Source organism: Garra rufa, chromosome 15 (genome assembly GCF_049309525.1).
Source record: "Garra rufa chromosome 15, GarRuf1.0, whole genome shotgun sequence".
NCBI lineage: Eukaryota > Metazoa > Chordata > Actinopteri > Cypriniformes > Cyprinidae > Garra > Garra rufa.
In genome coordinates this window covers 44,683,883-44,706,170 of record NC_133375.1, presented here as the reverse complement: position 1 = coordinate 44,706,170, position 22,288 = coordinate 44,683,883, and the positions used below count along the sequence as shown (strand labels likewise).

Here is a 22,288-nt window from a genome sequence, read left to right as displayed (position 1 = left end):
AACACAAGACGCTCTTTCACAAGCCAACTCTTTACAATGCCGTGCTGAAAGAGATCCTTCGTAAACCACCGCCCTCAAAAGAACATTGTGTTTCAGAGAACATGGGATCAGGAAAACCGCTTTGTCTTTCTCATACGTTCAGTGTGCTCTGTTTTTCTTCATTCGTCATGCCTCACTCACTATCCCATTTCATCCAGAGAAATAAACGCAGCAGGGTTTGTGTTTCTTTGTGAACATCTGCAGGTTGTGCCTCATTAAATTACAATAACCACACACAAAATCATCAGATCCGGTTCGGCCCACGATGACAAGCATCTCAAAACTTCCCCGATCGGAGCTGACAAAACACTGATGACATGAAAATCTTCATATACAAACTTTATTCACTACTAATGACAAAAAATACATTGTTTTTCATTCATGTATACTGCTGCTCAAAAGTTTGGGATCAGTAAGATTTTTATTTATTTATTTTTTTCTTATGTTCATCAAAGTCCCTTTTATTTATTAAAAAAAAGTAATATTCTGAAATATTTTTGCAATTCAAAATAACAGTTTTTTATATAAATATACCTTCAAATATAATTTATTTCTGTGGTGCAAAGCTGAATTTTCATCATTTCATACTTTTATTATCAATGTTAAAAACAGTTGTGCTGCTTAATATTTTTTGGCTTTATATTGTCTTTCAAAGAGAGAAAGAAAGAAAAAATGACTGACCCCAAACTTTGAACAAGGTGTTAACTGTTACAAAAGTTTTCTATTTTAAATAAATGCTGTTCTTTTGAACGTTTTATTGATCAAACAATCTTGAAAAAAAGTATCACAGGTTCCAAAAAATATTAAGCAGCACAACTGTTTCCAACATTGATAATAAATCAGTATATTAGAATGATTTCTGAAGGATCATGTGACACTGAAGACTGCGGCAATGATGCTGAAAATTCAGCTTTGCATCACAGAAATAAATTACATTTTAAAGTATATTAAAATAGAAAACCACTATTTTAAATTGCATTAACATTTCACAATATTACAGTTTTTTTTCCGGTATTTTTAATCAAATAAACACAGAGCAAAAAAGTCTTTAAAAGGCATTAAAATCTTACTGATTCCAAACTTTTGAGCTGCAGTGTATATCTAATGAGATTCAGAAAGAATCACTGTACATTATTCATACAAAGACAAATATCAGAGTAATTTCATTGTTAATATACAGTTCAGTCACCCTAATGTTTATGACATCTAATGCTTGTATAAAAGCCAATGATTACTAGTTATTACTACTAAACAGTGAAATCGTGACAGAAACTGGAATGGCTTTCATTTCCATGGGTTTTCCTTTGTGAGAACTACCTTAACCTCCCGTATGATCTTCAGTCAGACCTCAGACACAGTCTCCAGCAGTCTCTGCAGGTTTCTGTGAATCTGCAACAGCATGATTGTGTTGTTTAGAAGAGCTCCTGACTCTCAGCGATCACTCATAATCCTAATCACTGTATATGATCATCTTTAAATCTTTAAAATCTTCACAATGCTTAAAGGAGTAGTAACCAAAATTAAAAATGTGCTGAAAATGTGCTCAGCTTTAGGTCATTCAAGATGTAGATGTAGATATAGTTTGTTCGTCAGATTTGTATGAATGTGTCATTCCATCACTGTCTCACAAATGGATCCTTTGTAGTGAATGGGTGCCGTCAGAATGAGAGTCCAAACAGCTCATAAAAACATCACAATAATCCACACCACTCCAGTCCATCAGTTAACATCTGGAGAAGACATAAGCTGAAACAAATCCATCATTAAGACATTTTAACTCAGTCCATAGTCCATAATAATGCTTCCTCCATCTCCTGTTGTCTCTCACATCAAAATCCAGCCACATATTTGTTTAGAGCTGTTTTAGCTTGTAAACGGTGCTTGATCTCCGCAGATTTCTCTCTTGATTCAGACCAGACCACTTTTTCACTGCAGGAAGCATTATCATAGATAATGGACTCGTATTTGAGTTAAAAATGTCTTCATGATGGATGTGTTTCAGCTTTTGTCTTATTCTCAAGATGTTAACTGATGGACTGGAGTGGTGTGGTTTACTTGTGGATCATTGTGATGTTTTTATCAGCTGTTTGGACTCTTACTCTGACGGCACCCATTCACATCCATTGGTGAGCAAGTGATGGAACCTCACTTTTCTACAAATACACTCTTAAAAATAAAGGTTATTTACTGGCATCGATGGTTCTATGAAGAACCTTGAACATCCATGGAACCTTTCAAATGCAGTAAAGGTTCTTTAAAGTCAAAAAAGGTTCTTTAGATTTGTAAAATGTTCTTCAAAATGGTTCTTTTAGGAACTGTTCACTGAAAGGTTCTTTGGGGAACCAAGAATGGTTCTTCTTTGGCATTGCTGAAAAAAAAATGTATTATTAAATATAGTATAATATAATATAATATTATATATATATATATATATTGAAATTAAATGTTTGCATAGTTATGACAGGAAACACAAGCATCTAAAAATGCCTTGGAAAAAACAATCTTAAAAAATAGAGTTTATTTATAAACCCAAATAGGAAATAAAACAGTTATCGTATAAGCATGTGTCCTAAACTCCTGAAACATTAGTGTCTCATTTTAGAGCATTTTATGAAAGAAGTCAATTAGATCTGTAAGTGGGGGTGAGTGTGTGAAAAAATTCAGATGTAATCCCCTTTTTAATCGCTGTCATTTTTCACAAGTAACTGTAATTTAATTACACATGTTTTCTCTGTAACTGTTACTAATTACAATTGTAAGTAAATTAATTCCGTTACATGTAACTAGTTACTCCCCAACACTGAAAATGTATATAATCAAGCAAATGATATATGAACAAAACCCTTTGTAAAAACCTTCAGGATATAGACAGGAACACAAATGTAAAGTGTGGTGTGTGTAAGTGCTGCTGAAGTGGAGATTTATGGCTCAGAGTAGGAGAAAAAACTCTTGGCCTTTAAAAATATGTATTGTAATTGAAATCTATTGACACAAATAGATAAAGTGCTATAAAAGAAACACTTAACAGTGTCTTTGTATGTTTTCTTTCCACTAGTCTGAAAAAAAAAACACTTCATGAAAACCCAAAAAGGCCAAAATCTCAAACTTGACAGATGCATGAAAAACGCCTGCAGTGTTTCCCCTTTAAAGAGTGTATTATGAACAAACAAACTCATCTACATCTTGGATGGCCCAAGGGTGAGCACATTTGCACACACAGTTGTGTTTGATTAAGAAAACCAATCTTTCTGTTCTGAGACGTACAGTTGTGTTCAAACAGACAAACCTTTTCCAGCTTCAGAAGACTTGCAGAAAGAACCGAGTAGATCTCAGCTGTATCCCCAGCAAACAGGATTTGATATTCATCTCTGGAATCATAGGCAGGCATACAGAATTGAGCCACATGATATCTAATGTACAAAGATAACAACAAAAACAGATTATATGAAGCATGAAATATTAGAATTATTAAAAAATGTAAAAAAAAAAAGAAAAAATTTGCTTTACCAAATAACACCAATTATGCAATTTTAACAAAAATAAATGACCGTTAAAGCCATTGAATAAGTTTACCTTTTATGAGGAAACTCCATTGACACAATAGATGTCAGACGTTCCTCAAGAGACACGATCTTAAACGCCATGTAACACGAGGACAACAGCAGGACACAAACCCTGAGAGATCAAGAGCAAATCAAACCAGCTCACCAAACCTGCATTTATTTGATCAAAAACATGCTAAAAATGTGATATATTATTAGAATTTGAAATAGTGGTTTTCTATGTGAATATCTGTTAAAATGTAATTTATTTCTGTGATCAAAGCTGAATTTTCAGCATCATTACTGCAGTCTTCAGTGTCACAAGATCCTTCAGAAATCATTCTAATATACTGATTTGCTGCTCAAAAACATTTCTGATTATTATCAAATGTTGAAAACAGTTGATTTCTATTTCAAATAAATGCTCTTTTTTTAAACTTGGTTCATCCCTGAATCCTGAAAAATAAAACGTAACACAGTTTCCACAAAAATATCAGGCAGCACAACTGTTTACAACATTGATAATAATCAGAAATGTATCTTGAGCAGCAAATCAGCATATTAGAATGATTTCTGGAGGATCATGTTTCTCCATCATCATCTCATCTCTCTGTTTTTTTGTTGTTTTTATTTGATCAAAAATACTGTAAAAATAATGATATATTATTAAAATTTGAAATAGCATTTTTCTATGTGAATATCTGTTAAAATATAATTTATTTCTGTGATCAAAGCTGTATTTTCAGCATCATTACTGCAGTCTTCAGTGTCACATGATCCTTCAGAAATCATTCTAATATACCGATTTGCTGCTCAAAAAACATTTCTGATTATTATTAATGTTAAAAACAGTTGTGCTGCACAATATGTTTGTGGAAACCGTGACATGTTTTATTTTTCATGATTCACAGATGAATCAAAAGTTCAGAAGAACAGCATTTATTTGAAATAGAAATATTTTGTAACATTAAAATGTCACTTTTGATACATTTAATGATTTTTTCTTGAACAAAAATATTATGTTTTGTATACACCAAACTTTTTGACCACTAGTGAATGAATGAATGATATCTGAGAAGTTTATAGACTCACAGAGACAGATAGATCATCACCAGAGCGTTCAGAGAGAGAGACACCGGCCGCAGTGTTTTCATGAACTCCACCTCTGCCAGTCCTGAAAAACCTAAAACACATCAGACATCAACAAATCACTGAAGCCTGATGATCCAAGAAAGACTCAAGGTGTGTGTGATTGTGATTGTGTATGTGATTGTTTTACCAGTGTATGGTAAGTTTCCAGTGGCGTTGGTTTCTTGTTGTGTGTGAGAATCCAGTTCACCATCTCTTTTAGTCACTTCAATAAAAGCTTGGGATCGTTTCGGGAATTCTATGACACAATCACATGTCATGAAAGAATAAAGAGTCAGTAACACATCAGAATGTTACTGAAATTCAAAGACATGATCTTTAAACACACTAGGAGTTTTGATGAATTCTGGTGACTCTGGACAGTCGGAGCTGCTGCTGTCGTCTATGTGCTGACCCGTCTGTGTGACCGGACCGTCCAAATCTGACAGATCTCCTGTGAAATCCTGAGCACAGACACCAGTGTCAATGTTTAACACAGCCTTGAATGGATAAATAGATTTGCAAAAAAAGGCCTAATATTAGTTAACTGGATCAAAACTATCTATAAAAATGTTTCATCACACAGTCTTATCACAAAATAAGAAAGATCATTTGATCTTTTCAATTGTATAGGGAGCAGCTTTACTGCACTTAACAAAATAACAGGAGTCAGATTTACTAACGAAAAGTTCAGAACCATTCACACGTTTTCAAAATTTTCTAATCATTACAGATCACTTGAGTCTGACTCATGAACAAATGACTCTCCTAAATGATTCATTTTAATGAATCAATGAAAAAGACTCACAAACAGTCTCAAAATCACAATCTGAATCAAATGACTACAGTGTGAACAGTTGAGTCTGACTCATGAACAAATGACTCTCCTAAATGATTCATTTTAATGAATCAATGAAAAAGACTCACAAACAGTCTCAAAATCACAATTTGAATCAAATGACTACAGTGTGAACAGTTGAGTCTGACTCATGAACAAATGACTCTCCTAAATGATTCATTTTAATGAATCAATGAAAAAGACTCACAAACAGTCTCAAAATCACAATTTGAATCAAATAACTACAGTGTGAACAGTTGAGTCTGACTCATGAACAAATGACTCTCCTAAATGATTCATTGTAATGAATCAATGAAAAAGACTCACAAACAGTCTTAAAATCACAATTTGAATCAAATAACTACAGTGTGAACAGTTGAGTCTGACTCATGAACAAATTACTCTCCTAAATTATTCATTTTAATGAATCAATGAAAAAGACTCACAAACAGTCTCAAACACACAATGTGAATCAAATGACTACAGTGTGAACAGATGAATCTGACTCATAAACAAATGACTCTCTAACCGATTCCTTGTAATGAATCAGTCAAAAAGACTCACAGTCTCAAACTCACAATCTGAATCAAATGACTACAGTGTGAACAGTTGAGTCTGACTCATGAACAAATGACTCTCCTAAATGATTCATTTTAATGAATCAATGAAAAAGACTCACAAACAGTCTCAAACACACAATGTGAATCAAATGATTACAGTGTGAACAGATGTATCTGACTCATAAACAAATGACTCTCTAACCGATTCCTTGTAATGAATCAGTCAAAAAGACTCACAGTCTCAAACTCACAATCTGAATCAAATGACTACAGTGTGAACAGTTGAGTCTGACTCATGAACAAATGACTCTCCTAAATGATTCATTTTAATGAATCAATGAAAAAGACTCACAGTCTCAAACTCACAATCTGAATCAAATGACTACAGTGTGAACAGATGAGTCTGACTCATGAACAAATGACTCTCCTAAATGATTCATTTTAATGAATCAATGAAAAAGACTCACAGTCTCAAACTCACAATCTGAATCAAATGACTACAGTGTGAACAGATGAGTCTGACTCATGAACAAATGACTCTCCTAAATGATTCATTTTAATGAATCAATGAAAAAGACTCACAGTCTCAAACTCACAATCTGAATCAAATGACTACAGTGTGAACAGATGAGTCTGACTCATAAACAAATGACTCTCTAAACAATTCCTTGTAATGAATCAGTCAAAAAGACTCACAAACAGTCTCAAACTCACAATTTGAACCAGTCTAATGACTACAGTGTGAACAGATGAATCTGACTCATAAACAAATGACTCTCTAACCGATTCCTTGTAATGAATCAGTAAAAAAGACTCACAGTCTCAAACTCACAATCTGAATCAAATGACTACAGTGTGAACAGTTGAATCTGACTCATGAACAAATGACTCTCCTAAATGATTCATTTTAATGAATCAATGAAAAGACTCACAAACAGTCTTAAAATCACAATTTGAATCAAATAACTACAGTGTGAACAGTTGAGTCTGACTCATGAACAAATTACTCTCCTAAATTATTCATTTTAATGAATCAATGAAAAAGACTCACAAACAGTCTCAAACACACAATGTGAATCAAATGACTACAGTGTGAACAGATGAATCTGACTCATAAACAAATGACTCTCTAACCGATTCCTTGTAATGAATCAGTCAAAAAGACTCACAGTCTCAAACTCACAATCTGAATCAAATGACTACAGTGTGAACAGTTGAGTCTGACTCATGAACAAATGACTCTCCTAAATGATTCATTTTAATGAATCAATGAAAAAGACTCACAAACAGTCTCAAACACACAATGTGAATCAAATGATTACAGTGTGAACAGATGTATCTGACTCATAAACAAATGACTCTCTAACCGATTCCTTGTAATGAATCAGTCAAAAAGACTCACAGTCTCAAACTCACAATCTGAATCAAATGACTACAGTGTGAACAGTTGAGTCTGACTCATGGACAAATGACTCTCCTAAATGATTCATTTTAATGAATCAATGAAAAAGACTCACAAACAGTCTCAAAATCACAATTTGAATCAAATAACTACAGTGTGACCAGTTGAGTCTGACTCATGAACAAATGACTCTCCTAAATGATTCATTTTAATGAATCAATGAAAAAGACTCACAAACAGTCTCAAAATCACAATCTGAATCAAATGACTACAGTGTGAACAGTTGAGTCTGACTCATGGACAAATGACTCTCCTAAATGATTCATTTTAATGAATCAATGAAAAAGACTCACAAACAGTCTCAAACACACAATGTGAATCAAATGACTACAGTGTGAACAGATGAGTCTGACTCATAAACAAATGACTCTCCAACCAATTCCTTGTAATGAATCAGTCAAAAAGACTCACAGTCTCAAACTCACAATCTGAATCAAATCTAATGACTACAGTGTGAACAGTTGAGTCTGACTCACGAACAAATGACTCTCTAACCGATTCCTTGTAGTGAATCAATCAAAAAGACTCACAGTCTCAAAATCACAATTTGAATCAAATAACTACAGTGTGAACAGTTGAGTCTGACTCATAAACAAATGACTCTCTAACCGATTCCTTGTAATGAATCAATGAAAAAGACTCACAGTCTCAAACTCACAATTTGAACCAGTCTAATGACTACAGTGTGAACAGTTGAGTCTGACTCATGAACAAATGACTCTCCTAAATGATTCATTTTAATGAATCAATGAAAAAGACTCACAAACAGTCTCAAACACACAATGTGAATCAAATGACTACAGTGTGAACAGATGAGTCTGACTCATAAACAAATGACTCTCTAACCGATTCCTTGTAATGAATCAATGAAAAAGACTCACAAACAGTCTCAAGCTCACAATTTGAACCAGTCTAATGACTACAGTGTGAACAGTTGAGTCTGATTCATGAACAAATGACTCTCCGAACCGATTCCTTGTAATGAATCAATGAAAAAGACTCACAAACAGTCTCAAGCTCACAATTTGAACCAGTCTAATGACTACAGTGTGAACAGTTGAGTCTGATTCATGAACAAATGACTCTTCAAACCGATTCTTTGTAATGAATCAATCAAAAAGACTCATCTGAATTGGTCTACAGTGTGAACCATAAAAGTGTCACTCGTACCGCTGGCAGAGACGTCGGATGTCCTCTCAGGCTCTGGGATGGGATTTGACTGATCCCAGGACTCTTCTCCTGCAATCAGACCACATTTATTCATCAAAAACAACATGATTCAGTTCAATTGAATTAAATGTGTGTGACTGAAGAACTTACAACCAGATGAGGGCAAACAGACATCAAAACCTTGTAGGTCGTGTCTCGGGACAGAAACGAAACAAACACATGCTGTAAAAAACACAATAACAGCAATTAGAGACACACATTTACAGACAAATTCACAAGTTTATTTAAGTTTATTTACATGAGAGTGAAATGTCGATAACACTTTACAATACGTGTGCACAAATAAGCATTAATTCATGCTTAATTAATGGACAGATAATAACGAGTTAATGTATAATTAATGAAGAACTAAACAATTGATTAATGATTACTACATCAGCAACTAATGAACATTCTGTATGATTCATAGATTAAGTAATCAATAAATTGTTATTAGTTAATTGTGCCATAATGTATTAATTCCCTAATAACTAATAGTGTAAATTCATGCGTTAGTTACCACAGTGGTCAAAGCTATGTACTTCAACTTCCAGTTGTCTGCTTTAATTACTCATTAGCTAATGATTTGCAAATATATCCTTATGTTATGACTTTACTTATTGAGGCACAGAACTATTAACTAATTGTTAGGTAATATAGTTATAGCTAATGATTAATTAAAGCAGACAACTGCAAGTTGAAATACACGACTTACACTATTAGTTAATAAAAGGGGTTGTTGGGGAATTCATACATTATGACACATTTTACTAATAACAATTTATTGATTACTTAATCTATGAATCATACAGAATGTTCATTAGTTGCTGATGTAGTAATCATTAATAAATTGCTTAGTTCTTCAATAATTATACATTAACTCGTGATTATCTGTGCATTAATTAAACATAAATTAATGCACATTTGTACACACGTATTGTAAATGTCTTTTACCCGCTCATGCGCTGTAGAAACAACCAGTGCGTTTGGCACCAAGATGGCAGTTTTTGTTTTCTTGATGACTGCTACTGAAGAAACTGGAATCACAATCTGAAATAAAAACAATATGATGCATATGAATCAAATAACTGTTTTTTTTTTTTTCAAGAAATTAATGCTTTTATTCATCAAGGATGCATTAAATTGATTAATGGTGAAAGAAAAGACATGTCTAATGTTCCAAAAGATTTCTATTTCAAATACATTCAATGACAGATTCAACAAAAATATTGTTTTTAACACTGATAATAATCAGAAATACTTCTTGGGCAGCAAATCAGTATATTAGTATGATTTCTGAAGCATCACGTGACATTGAAGACTGGCGTAATGATGCTAAAAACTCATTTCATTTCTGCTTTGATCGCAGAAATAAAATATAGCTGAAAGCAGCAATTATGGGGGCAAGGCAAGCAAAGCATCAGAAAAAGTGCAGCAATGAGTAATTGAAGCTACTTTAAGGTGAGTTTAGTCAAAATTGTTGAAAAATCATAAAACAACCACTAGTAATACAATATAATCGGTTGTCACTTTTGACCACAAGGTGGCACTGTCTCAAAACATTTAGAAAACTTTCAGGTCATGGTCTCGATGGTACATACAAAGTTTTGTAATGGTACACCAATGCATTGGTAAAAATATGCCATTTTTTTTTATCATAATACTCTATTGAAGTCAATCACAATTTCATGTTTTGTTGTGCCACCAAGAGACACAATGCCAATGTGTCCTTAGAGTGTGCTCATACATATGTGTGTCAAATTTGGTGAAAATATCTCATTTTGTTTTGGAGTTATAGACATTTTTCTATATGAGAAGAGAAAAAATGACAGATGGCTGACTTTGTTTGCATTTTTTTTTGCAACTTACTATCACAATTTTGGCAATTGGACATTAGCATATTGCCAGCACACTATGTTTCCAAATTTCCTACGATGGCTTTGTGTGGATTGGAGTAACGGTTTGTAAGATATTGGCAAATTTTATGCAAAGAGTCAGTATTTGCAGTGTTGGCCCTTCTTTTTCAGGACCTCTGCAATTGGACTGGGCATGCTCTCAATCAACTTCTGGGCCAAATCCTGACTGATAGCAACCCATTCTTTCATAATCACTTCTTGGAGTTTGTCAGAATTAGTGGGTTTTTGTTTGTCCACCCGCCTCTTGAGGATTGACCACAAGTTCTCAATGGGATTAAGATCTGGGGAGTTTCCAGGCCATGGACCCAAAATGTCAACGTTTTGGTCCCCGAGCCACTTAGTTATCACTTTTGCCTAATGGCACGGTGCTCCATCGTGCTGGAAAATGCATTGTTCTTCACCAAACTGTTGTTGGATTGTTGGAAGAAGTTGCTGTTGGAGGGTGTTTTGGTACCATTCTTTATTCATGGCTGTGTTTTTGGGCAAAATTGTGAGTGAGCCCACTCCCTTGGATGAGAAGCAACCCCACACATGAATGGTCTCAGGATGCTTTACTGTTGGCATGACACAGGACTGATGGTAGCGCTCACCTTTTCTTCTCCGGACAAGCCTTTTTCCAGATGCCCCAAACAATCGGAAAGAGGCTTCATCGGAGAATATGACTTTGCCCCAGTCCTCAGCAGTCCATTCGCCATACTTTTTGCAGAAGATCAATCTGTCCCTGATGTTTTTTTTGGAGAGAAGTGGCTTCTTTGCTGCCCTTCTTGACACCAGGCCATCTTCCAAAAGTCTTGTCCTCACTGTGTGTTCAGATGCGCTCACACCTGCCTGCTGCCATTCCTGAGCAAGCTCTGCACTGGTGGCACTCCGATCCCGCAGCTCAATCCTCTTTAGGAGACCATCCTGGCGCTTGCTGGGTTTTCTTGGACTCCCTGAAGCCTTCTTAACAAGAATTGAACCTCTTTGCTTGAAGTTCTTGATGACCCTATAAATTGTTGATTTAGGTGAAATCTCAGTAGCCACAATATCCTTGTCTGTGAAGCCATTTTTATGCAACGCAACGATGGCTGCACACGTTTCTTTGCAGGTCACCATGGTTGGACAATGGAAGAACAATGATTTCAAGCATCACCCTCCTTTTAACATGTCAAGTCTGTCATTCTAACCCAATCAGCCTGATATAATGATCTCCAGCCTTGTGTTCGTCAACATTCTCACCTGAGTTAACAAGACCATTACTGAAATGATCTCAGGAGGACCTTTAATGACAGCAATGAAATGCAGTGGAAAGTTTTTTTTGGGGATTAAGTTAATTTTCATGGCAAAGAAGGACTATGCAATTCATCTGATCGCTCTTCATAACAATCTGGAGTATATGCAAATTGCTATTATAAAAACTTAAGCAGCAACTTTTCCAATTTCCAATATTTATGTAATTCTCAAAAATTTTGGCCACGACTGTAGGTTTTACGAACTATTAAAAATAGAAAAAAAAAATCTAAACCCTAAGATTTTTGAATTTTGGACTTCATTCGACTTGGCATGGACTCAGAGAAAAAAAGAATTTTGAACTTATGGTTCAAAAGTTATTAGCATAAAGAAAGTGAAACTTTGGACAAGTGGTGGCGCTAGAGAGTTTGAGTTAGAGACTCCAAACTTACTATGGTTAATGTTGAGACTGGCCTCTAAAAGTGTGCCAAATTACACAACTTTCCCGCAAGCAGTTTTATGGGCGGCCATAGATTCAATGCAGAAGAAACGGAAGAAGAACAATGCCAACGGATACAATAGGTTCCATCGTATATTTACATAGAAAACAGTTATTTAAAATTAAAATAATATTTCACAATTTTTGCTGTATTTTCTATCAAGTAAATACAGCCTTGATGAGCATTATGTCATAAAAATAAAAACAAAACTTTGTTATTCCAGATTTGTTTTTCAGCAGTTTTCAGGTTGTACCTTAGTGTCTTTTCCAAACACTTTGGAATGAAAACAGATCCAGTTATCGGACACAAACAGTCTCCCTTGGTACAGGATGTCCTTCTGCAGGGCGCATGTGTAACCTGGATGCAGGAAAATACATTTATAATATCAAATCTTCTTTACATGTTCAGTAATAGTGAAATAAATCAAACTGGTCGAACATACTCTGTCTCAGTTGTTCATCTTCACCTATGTCTTTAAAAACTTTGTGGTACTGGATATTAGTGCGCAGAGACTGAAACACAACATGTTTCACATTCAGTGGTGTAGATCACGATTCATTCATACTGTAAATAAAACCTGATGAAATCTGTTGAATTAATCTGAATCAACTAGATGCACAATTTAAGAGTAGATTCAAATTTTATTCATTCAACATTCCTCATTAGAGGAGAAAAAAAACCTAAAAAATTCTTGAAATTAAACTTTAACTGAAATCAAATAAAATACAAAAAACTTTTTAAACCTATTTTATTTCAGCAGGTTTTCAAGGCAACATTTAACTTGGTGAACTAAAACTAGTAAAACTGAAATAAAACTACAAACAGCATAAACATGATTTTTCAAAGTTGTAAATACAACAAAGATTTTACAAGGAAATGCTACTTTAGTTTTTCTACTTTAAATTTTTAATTTAATGACTTACTTGCCATTTCTTTGTAGTTATTTGTGCAGTTTACTAGCAATATATTGCTAGTAAATAACTAAATAAACTACAACTATAATATATGGTTTAACTAAAATTAAAATTAAAACAGAAAAAATAACGACTTCAAAATAGCCTGTAAAATATTATTTTATAATAATATATTTAAATAATAATATTAAACTAAATAAAACAAGGATAATTTATGGAAGTCTGTTTCTGCCACTGAATAAAAAATAAGAAAAATAATTGTGACTTTTTATCTCACAATTCTGACTTTTTTCCTCAGAACTGTGAGATATAAACGCACAATTGTGAGAAATAAAGTCAGAAATGCAAGAAATAAACTCGCAATACTGACTTTTTTATCTCGCAGTTGCAACTTTATATCTCACAATTATGACTTTTTTCTCAGAAATGTGAGATAATTGCACAATTGCAAGTTATAAAGTTGCTGGATATAAAGTCAGAATTTTGATTCATAAACTCACAATTGTGAGAAATAAAGTCAGAATTCTGACTTATTTTTCTTATAATTTCAACTTTGTATCTCGCAATTCCGACATTCTTTTTTCAGAACTGTGAGATATAAATGCACAATTGTGAGTTATAAAGTCAAAATTGCTAGATATAAAGTCAGAATTGTGGTATATAAACTCACAATTGTGAGAAATAGTCAATTCTGACTTATATCTCAGAATTGCGTCATATAAACTCATAATTCTGACTTTTTTCTCAGAACTGTGAGATATAAACACAATTGCAAGAAATAAAGTCAGAATTGCGTGATATAAACTGACTTTCTTCGCAATTCTGACTCTCTTACTCAGAATTGTATTATATAAACTCACAACTGTAAGATATAAAGTCAGAATTGCAAGAAATAAACTAGCAATACTGACTTTTTTTTGTCACAGTTGCAACTTTGTATCTCACAATTATGACTTTTTTCTAAGAATTGCATCATAATAAATATGCAATTCTGACTTTTTTTCTCAGAACTGTGAGATATAAACTCACAATTGCAAGTTATAAAGTCAGAATTGTGACTTTATATCACACAATTCTGACCTTTTCCTCAGAATTGCATCATAAACTCACAATTCTGACTTTTTTCTAAAAACTGTGAAATATAAATGCATAATTGCAAGTTAAAAAGTCATAATTGCAGTATATAAACTCTCAATTGCAAGAAATTAAATTAGAATTGCAAGATATAAACTCGTAATACTGACTTTTTTCTCAGAACTGTGAGATTTAAGTGCACAACTGCAAAAAATAAACTCAGAATTGCAAGAAATAAACTCAAAATTCTGATTTTTTTTTCCCCACAATTGAATCAAACTCACAATTGTGACTTTTTTCTCAGAACTGTGAGATATAAACACACAATTGCAAGAAATAAAGTCAGAATTGCGTGATATAAACTGACTTTCTTTGCAATTCTGACTTTCTTTCTCAGAATTGTGTTATATAAACTCACAACTGTAAGATATAAAGTCAGAATTGCAAGAAATAAACTAGCAATACTGACTTTTTTTTGTCACAGTTGCAACTTTGTATCTCACAATTATGACTTTTTTCTAAGAATTGCATCATAATAAATATGCAATTCTGACTTTTTTTCTCAGAACTGTGAGATATAAATGTGCAATTGGGAGTTATAAAGTCAGAATTGCAAGATATAAAGTCATAATTGTGGTATATAAACTCACAATTGCAAGTTATAAAGTCAGAATTGTGACTTTATATCACACAATTCTGACCTTTTCCTCAGAATTGCATCATAAACTCACAATTCTGACTTTTTTCTCAGAACTGTGAAATATAAACACAATTGCGTGTTATAAAGTCAGTTTCTACTTTAAAATTTAATGTCCATGTTTTTCTTGCCATTTCTTTGAAATTATTTGTGAAATTTAACAGCAAATTTCTGGTACAAAGTAAATCCCACTTATTTTTTTCTTTATATTAATAAAAACACTAATAGTATGTGAATGCTAGTGAAATCGCACTGGGACGCACCTGACAGGACTGCGGCTTCCTGCGTTCACACTTGGATTCGGAGTCACTCTGGACTTGCAGAAGCAGCGACGGATCAAATGTTTTGGATCTGAATCAAGAGACACATCTGGAGTAAAGCTGCAGTGTGAAAGTGTTTGATTAATGTTTGATTAAAACCACATGAACGGACCTGACAAGGGTTGCTTTTCTTCTCCTCATGGAGACGTCAGCTTCAGCATCCAGCGAGATGAAAGCGTCGGGCCTCGTCATCTTGTGTCCTTCCTCCTCGTCTATGTTTTCAGCATTCTGACTGTGAAACAGATGGGAAAAAGAAAAACCCGTACAAATACATTAATGCATTTTTATAAACATCAGTTTAAGACGAATTTACAAGCAAACAGCAACAGGACTGAGCACAAACATCTCATGTTACCTTGGGAAACACTTCAGCCTGCTGAGATCCTCTGGAGATCCTTCAAGCTTATAAACATCTTCTGGAAAACTTGCATTACAGAGGCTTATTTAACCATTTCTGGAAGACTATTTACTAATGTCTGACAACAGAGCTGTGCTGTTTTACCGTCTCCTCTACCAGTAATGCCTTCGTCACTTGTTATTTAACCTGACCCGTCTCTTCCAGTTACACAAGAGCATTCACGCTGTGGTTTAGTGTTACTGAAACAAGAGTCTTTCAGCAAACTCAATCTCAAGCACTACAAACTCACTTCCTGCTTCCGAATGAAGGACTATTAATGCTATTTTGTGAAAGTTTTAGCAAACAGTTTATTGTAAAAAACATTTGAAAATTTTTCCACTGTAAAGAACTTTTAGTGGTTCCATGGATGTTGAAGGTTAATCAATGCCAATAAAGCTTTTAAGTTAAAAAAGATTCACAAACCCTCTCAAACTCACAATCTGAATCAGTCTAATGACTACAGTGTGAACAGTTGAGTCTGATTCATGAACAAATGACTCCCTCTAACTGATTCACTATAATGTTTCAATCAAAAAGACTCACAAACAGTCCCAAACTCACAATCTGAATCAGTTTAATCACTAAAGTGTGAACAGTTGAGTCTGATTCATGAACAAATGACTCCCTCTAACTGATTCACTGTAATGTTTCAATCAAAAAGACTCACAGTCTTAAACTCACAATCTGAATCAGTCTAATGACTACAGTGTGAACAGAGTAGTCTGATTAATGAACAAATGACTCTCTAACTGATTCACTGTAATGATTCAATCAAAAAGACTCAGTCTCAAACTCACAAAATTAATCAGTTTAATCACTAAAGTGTGAACAGTTGAGTCTGATTCATGAACAAATATTTTATAACTGATTCACTATAATGAATCAGTCAAAAAGACTCACAAACAGTCCCAAACTCACAATCTGAATCAGTTTAATCACTAAAGTGTGAACAGTTGAGTCTGATTCATGAACAAATGACTCCCTCTAACTGATTCACTGTAATGAATCAGTCAAAAAGACTCAGAAACAGTCTCAAACTCACAATCTGAATCAGTCTAATGACTACAGTGTGAACAGTGGAGTCTGATTCATGAACAAATGACTCTCTAACTGATTCACTGTAATGATTCAATCAAAAAGACTCACAGTCTCAAACTCACAATCTGAATCAGTTTAATCACTAAAGTGTGAACAGTGGAGTCTGATTCATGAACAAATGACTCTCTAACTGATTCACTAATGAATCAGTCAAAAAGACTCAGAAACAGTCTCAGACTCACAATCTGAATCAGTCTAATGACTACAGTGTGAACAGTGGAGTCTGATTCATGAACAAATGACTATCTAACTGATTCACTGTAATGAATCAGTCAAAAAGACTCAGAAACAGTCTCAAACTGACAATCTGAATCATTCTAATGACTACAGTGTGAACAGTGGAGTCTGATTCATGAACAAATGACTCTCTAACTGATTCACTAATGAATCAGTCAAAAAGACTCAGAAAAAATCTCAAACTCACAATCTGAATCAGTCTAATGACTACAGTGTGAACAGTGGAGTCTGATTCATGAACAAATGACTCTCTAACTGATTCACTGTAATGATTCAATCAAAAAGACTCACAGTCTCAAACTCACAAAATTAATCAGTTTAATCACTAAAATGTAAACAGTTGAGTCTGATTCATGAACAAATATTCTAACTGATACACTATAATTAATTGGACAAAGACTCACAAACAGTTCCAAACTCACAATCTGAATCAGTTTAATCACTAAAGTGTGAACAGTTGAGTCTGATTCATGAACAAATGACTCTCTAACTGATTCACTGTAATGAATCAGTCAAAAAGACTCAGAAACAGTCTCAAACTCACAATCTGAATCAGTCTAATGACTACAGTGTGAACAGTTGAGTCTGATTCATGAACAAATGACTCTATAACTGATTCACTATAATGATTCAATCAAAAAGACTCACAGTCTTAAACTCACAATCGGAATCAGTCTAATGACTACAGTGTGAACAGTTGAGTCTGACTCATGAACAAATGACTCTATAACTGATTCCTTATAATGATTCAATCAAAAAGACTCACAGTCTTAAACTCACAATCTGAATCAGTCTAATGACTACAGTGTGAACAGTTGAGTCTGATTAATGAACAAATGACTCTCTAACTGATTCACTGTAATGATTCAATCAAAAAGACTCACAGTCTCAAACTCACAAAATTAATTAGTTTAATCACTAAAGTGTGAACAGTTGAGTCTGATTCATGAACAAATATTTTATAACTGATTCACTATAATGAATCAGTCAAAAAGACTCACAAACAGTCCCAAACTCACAATCTGAATCAGTTTAATCACTAAAGTGTGAACAGTTGAGTCTGATTCATGAACAAATGACTCCCTCTAACTGATTCACTGTAATGAATCAGTCAAAAAGACTCAGAAACAGTCTCAGACTCACAATCTGAATCAGTCTAATGACTACAGTGTGAACAGTGGAGTCTGATTCATGAACAAATGACTATCTAACTGATTCACTGTAATGAATCAGTCAAAAAGACTCAGAAACAGTCTCAAACTGACAATCTGAATCATTCTAATGACTACAGTGTGAACAGTGGAGTCTGATTCATGAACAAATGACTCTCTAACTGATTCACTAATGAATCAGTCAAAAAGACTCAGAAACAATCTCAAACTCACAATCTGAATCAGTCTAATGACTACAGTGTGAACAGTGGAGTCTGATTCATGAACAAATGACTCTCTAACTGATTCACTGTAATGATTCAATCAAAAAGACTCACAGTCTCAAACTCACAATCTGAATCAGTTTAATCACTAAAGTGTGAACAGTTGAGTCTGATTCATGAACAAATGACTCCCTCTAACTGATTCACTGTAATGAATCAGTAAAAAAGACTCAGAAACAGTCTCAGACTCACAATCTGAATCAGTCTAATGACTACAGTGTGAACAGTGGAGTCTGATTCATGAACAAATGACTATCTAACTGATTCACTGTAATGAATCAGTCAAAAAGACTCAGAAACAGTCTCAAACTGACAATCTGAATCATTCTAATGACTACAGTGTGAACAGTGGAGTCTGATTCATGAACAAATGACTCTCTAACTGATTCACTAATGAATCAGTCAAAAAGACTCAGAAAAAATCTCAAACTCACAATCTGAATCAGTCTAATGACTACAGTGTGAACAGTGGAGTCTGATTCATGAACAAATGACTCTCTAACTGATTCACTGTAATGATTCAATCAAAAAGACTCACAGTCTCAAACTCACAAAATTAATCAGTTTAATCACTAAAGTGTAAACAGTTGAGTCTGATTCATGAACAAATATTCTAACTGATACACTGTAATGAATCAGTCAAAAAGACTCAGAAACAGTCTCAAACTCACAATCTGAATCAGTTTAATCACTAAAGTGTGAACAGTTGAGTCTGATTCATGAACAAATGACTCTCTAACTGATTCACTGTAATGAATCAGTCAAAAAGACTCAGAAACAGTCTCAAACTCACAATCTGAATCAGTCTAATGACTACAGTGTGAACAGTTGAGTCTGATTCATGAACAAATGACTCTATAACTGATTCACTATAATGATTCAATCAAAAAGACTCACAGTCTTAAACTCACAATCGGAATCAGTCTAATGACTACAGTGTGAACAGTTGAGTCTGACTCATGAACAAATGACTCTATAACTGATTCCTTATAATGATTCAATCAAAAAGACTCACAGTCTTAAACTCACAATCTGAATCAGTCTAATGACTACAGTGTGAACAGAGGAGTCTGATTCATGAACAAATGACTCTCTAACTGATTCACTGTAATGAATCAGTCAAAAAGACTCAGAAACAGTCTCAAACTCACAATCTGAATCAGTCTAATGACTACAGTGTGAACAGTTGAGTCTGACTCATGAACAAATGACTCTCTAACTGATTCACTGTAATGATTCAATCAAAAAGACTCACAGTCTTAAACTCACAATCTGAATCAGTCTAATGACTACAGTGTGAACAGAGGAGTCTGATTCATGAACAAATGACTCTCTAACTGATTCACTATAATGATTCAATCAAAAAGACTCACAGTCTCAAACTCACAATCTGAATCAGTCTAATGACTACAGTGTGCAAACAGTTGAGTCTGACTCATGAACAAATGACTCTCTAACTGATTCACTACAATGATTCAATGAAAAAGACTCTCAGTCTTAAACTCACAAAATTAATCAGTTTAATCACTAAAGTGTGAACAGTTGAGTCTGATTCATGAACAAATATTTTATAACTGATTCACTATAATGAATCAGTCAAAAAGACTCACAAACAGTCCCAAACTCACAATGTGAATCAGTTTAATCACTAAACTGTGAACATTTGAGTCTGATTTATGAACAAATGACTCTCTAACCGATTCACTGTAATGAATCAGTCAAAAAGACTCACAAACAGTCTCAGACTCACAATTTGAATCGGTCTAATGACTACAGTGTGAACAGTGGAGTCTGATTCATGAACAAATGACTCTCTAACCAATTCACTGTAATGAATCAGTCAAAAAGACTCACAGTCTCAGACTCACTAATATGAATCAGTCTAATGACTACAGTGTGAACAGTTGAGTCTGAATCATTAACAAATGACTCTCTAAAATGATTTGCTGTAATGAATCAGTTGAAAGGACTGAAAAACGTCAAACTCACAATATTGTTTTCGCAATGATGCCATAAAGGAACCATTTTATGGTTCTCAAAAGAATCTTTCCATTAACAGTTTCTTAAAAGAATAATTTTTCTTACTGTGAAAAAAACTATTTAACAATCTAAAGAAACTTTTTTCTCTATAAAGAACATTAAAAGCACCATGTATGTTAAAGGTTCTTCAAACTATCATGTCCAATGAAAAAAAAAAACATTATTTTCGAAAGTTCGAAGGTTTTGTGATGGAGGTTTATTCAGAATGATTCTTCTGTGTTTATCTGCTGTCAGTGGCTGGTGGTTCACCTTCATGTTCAGTGTTTGCCAAAAAACACAAGACAAAGTCCTTCTGCTCATATACAGTCAACAGACATGATCTCTGTTCCATATTATTACACAATATCTGAAATTATGGATATTTAAAATGAACTCAAACACAAAATGTCTCCATGCTTGATTTATGATAATAGAATGATGACTATGCATTTTGCATTATTCTGTGAATCACAACTGAATCTGATTGAATGAGAGAAGATGATGCTGATCTTACCGCGGTAACACACTCTCGTTCATCTGCTGATGAGGAGGAACGGAGCACATGGGTCTCGCTGCATCATTTCTGCCTTGAACAGAGTCTTCAGAAACTAGATGTTTCTCCATCAGGATCTGCTTTGGATCATCAGCGTTTCTGAGGCTCTTCTGAAGCTCTGTGAGGAGCTTTTGACCCACAGTCAGCTCCGAGTTAATCAGTGATTTTGCTGTTTTGCTGACTAAAGCAGATTTGCAGCTGAACAAAACAAACTGAGCTCAAGAGAGGATCACATCTCCAAAACCACTAAACAAATCTACAAATCTATGTCAAAATATGTAGGAAATAGTTTGGAAATAACTTCTCATTACTGATCTGCTACTTAAGCTTTTTATTCTTCTTCTTCTCCAAACTCTTCAGACTGATCTCACTTAGTGTGCTCTATCATTTCAGACTGATCTCACTTATAGTTTTCATCAAATGGAAGATTAAAAATCATCAAAATCCCATAGACTTAAGCCCCGGTCAGACTACACGATTTTTTTGTCGGTTACGACAGTCACTGTGTCAGACTATGCGATTTTGACAGGTTAAAATCTTGTCGTGTCGTGGGTACCAAACATGTCACACTACAGGACGCTTAGCGACCAATCATTGCGTGACGTCTACGACAAGTCGCACTCTACTTCCGTAAACTACCGGTGACAGCAACATTGCCCGAAGTTGCCCTGTAGATGGGCGACATTTGACTCTTGAGTGGGGGGGGGGGGGGGGGTGTAAGCATTAAAATAGTGCCCTACTGTATTGCAGGCAGCACATCAAAGCTGCACTTCAGCCTGGGCAGATGGGCCCTGACTTTTTTTAGGCTTCTCCTTATTTTTATAATTTAGACATCCATCAATTATGGTGAAGAAAAAAATTCCGCGCTGGTGGAAACAACACGAAACTTCACTTTCGAGACCGACTCGGACGCCGTTTAGTGTGCTAATTCTGCGCAGCTGAATCCGCGTTCAAGCGCCCTTACAAAAAAAACCTGCAGGAATCCTGCAGGAATATTATGCAGATTTCCTACAGGATTTTTAGCTCATTTTCCTGTAGGAATACCTGCAGGAATTCTATGAAGGAAACAATTATCTGCAGGAATTATGTCCTCCAGGAATTACATTCCTACAGGTATGTTTAAAACATACAGTTCCTGCAG

General features: G+C 34.4%; 1 protein-coding gene across 3 annotated transcripts; it reads right to left on the bottom strand.

Annotated features, from left to right (window-relative positions):
• Positions 1-382: 382 nt before the first annotated feature.
• On the bottom strand, positions 383-21,251 carry gramd2b (GRAM domain-containing protein 2B). Of its 3 annotated transcripts, none has more exons than XM_073819726.1 (14): positions 21,109-21,251; positions 15,521-15,640; positions 15,352-15,439; positions 12,846-12,915; positions 12,657-12,760; positions 9,733-9,828; positions 8,890-8,961; positions 8,740-8,808; positions 5,059-5,173; positions 4,861-4,968; positions 4,674-4,764; positions 3,613-3,714; positions 3,326-3,449; positions 383-1,428 (listed from the first exon to the last, which is right to left on the bottom strand). In XM_073819726.1, the coding sequence occupies exons 1-14, from the start codon at positions 21,216-21,218 to the stop codon at positions 1,381-1,383; spliced, it is 1,317 nt and encodes a 438-aa protein (XP_073675827.1). In that variant the 5' UTR covers positions 21,219-21,251; the 3' UTR covers positions 383-1,380. The 3 variants fall into 3 exon arrangements, with proteins under 3 accessions (XP_073675827.1, XP_073675829.1, XP_073675828.1); XM_073819728.1 differs by having other exon boundaries at positions 3,326-3,407; XM_073819727.1 differs by having other exon boundaries at positions 4,674-4,755.
• Positions 21,252-22,288: the final 1,037 nt, after the last annotated feature.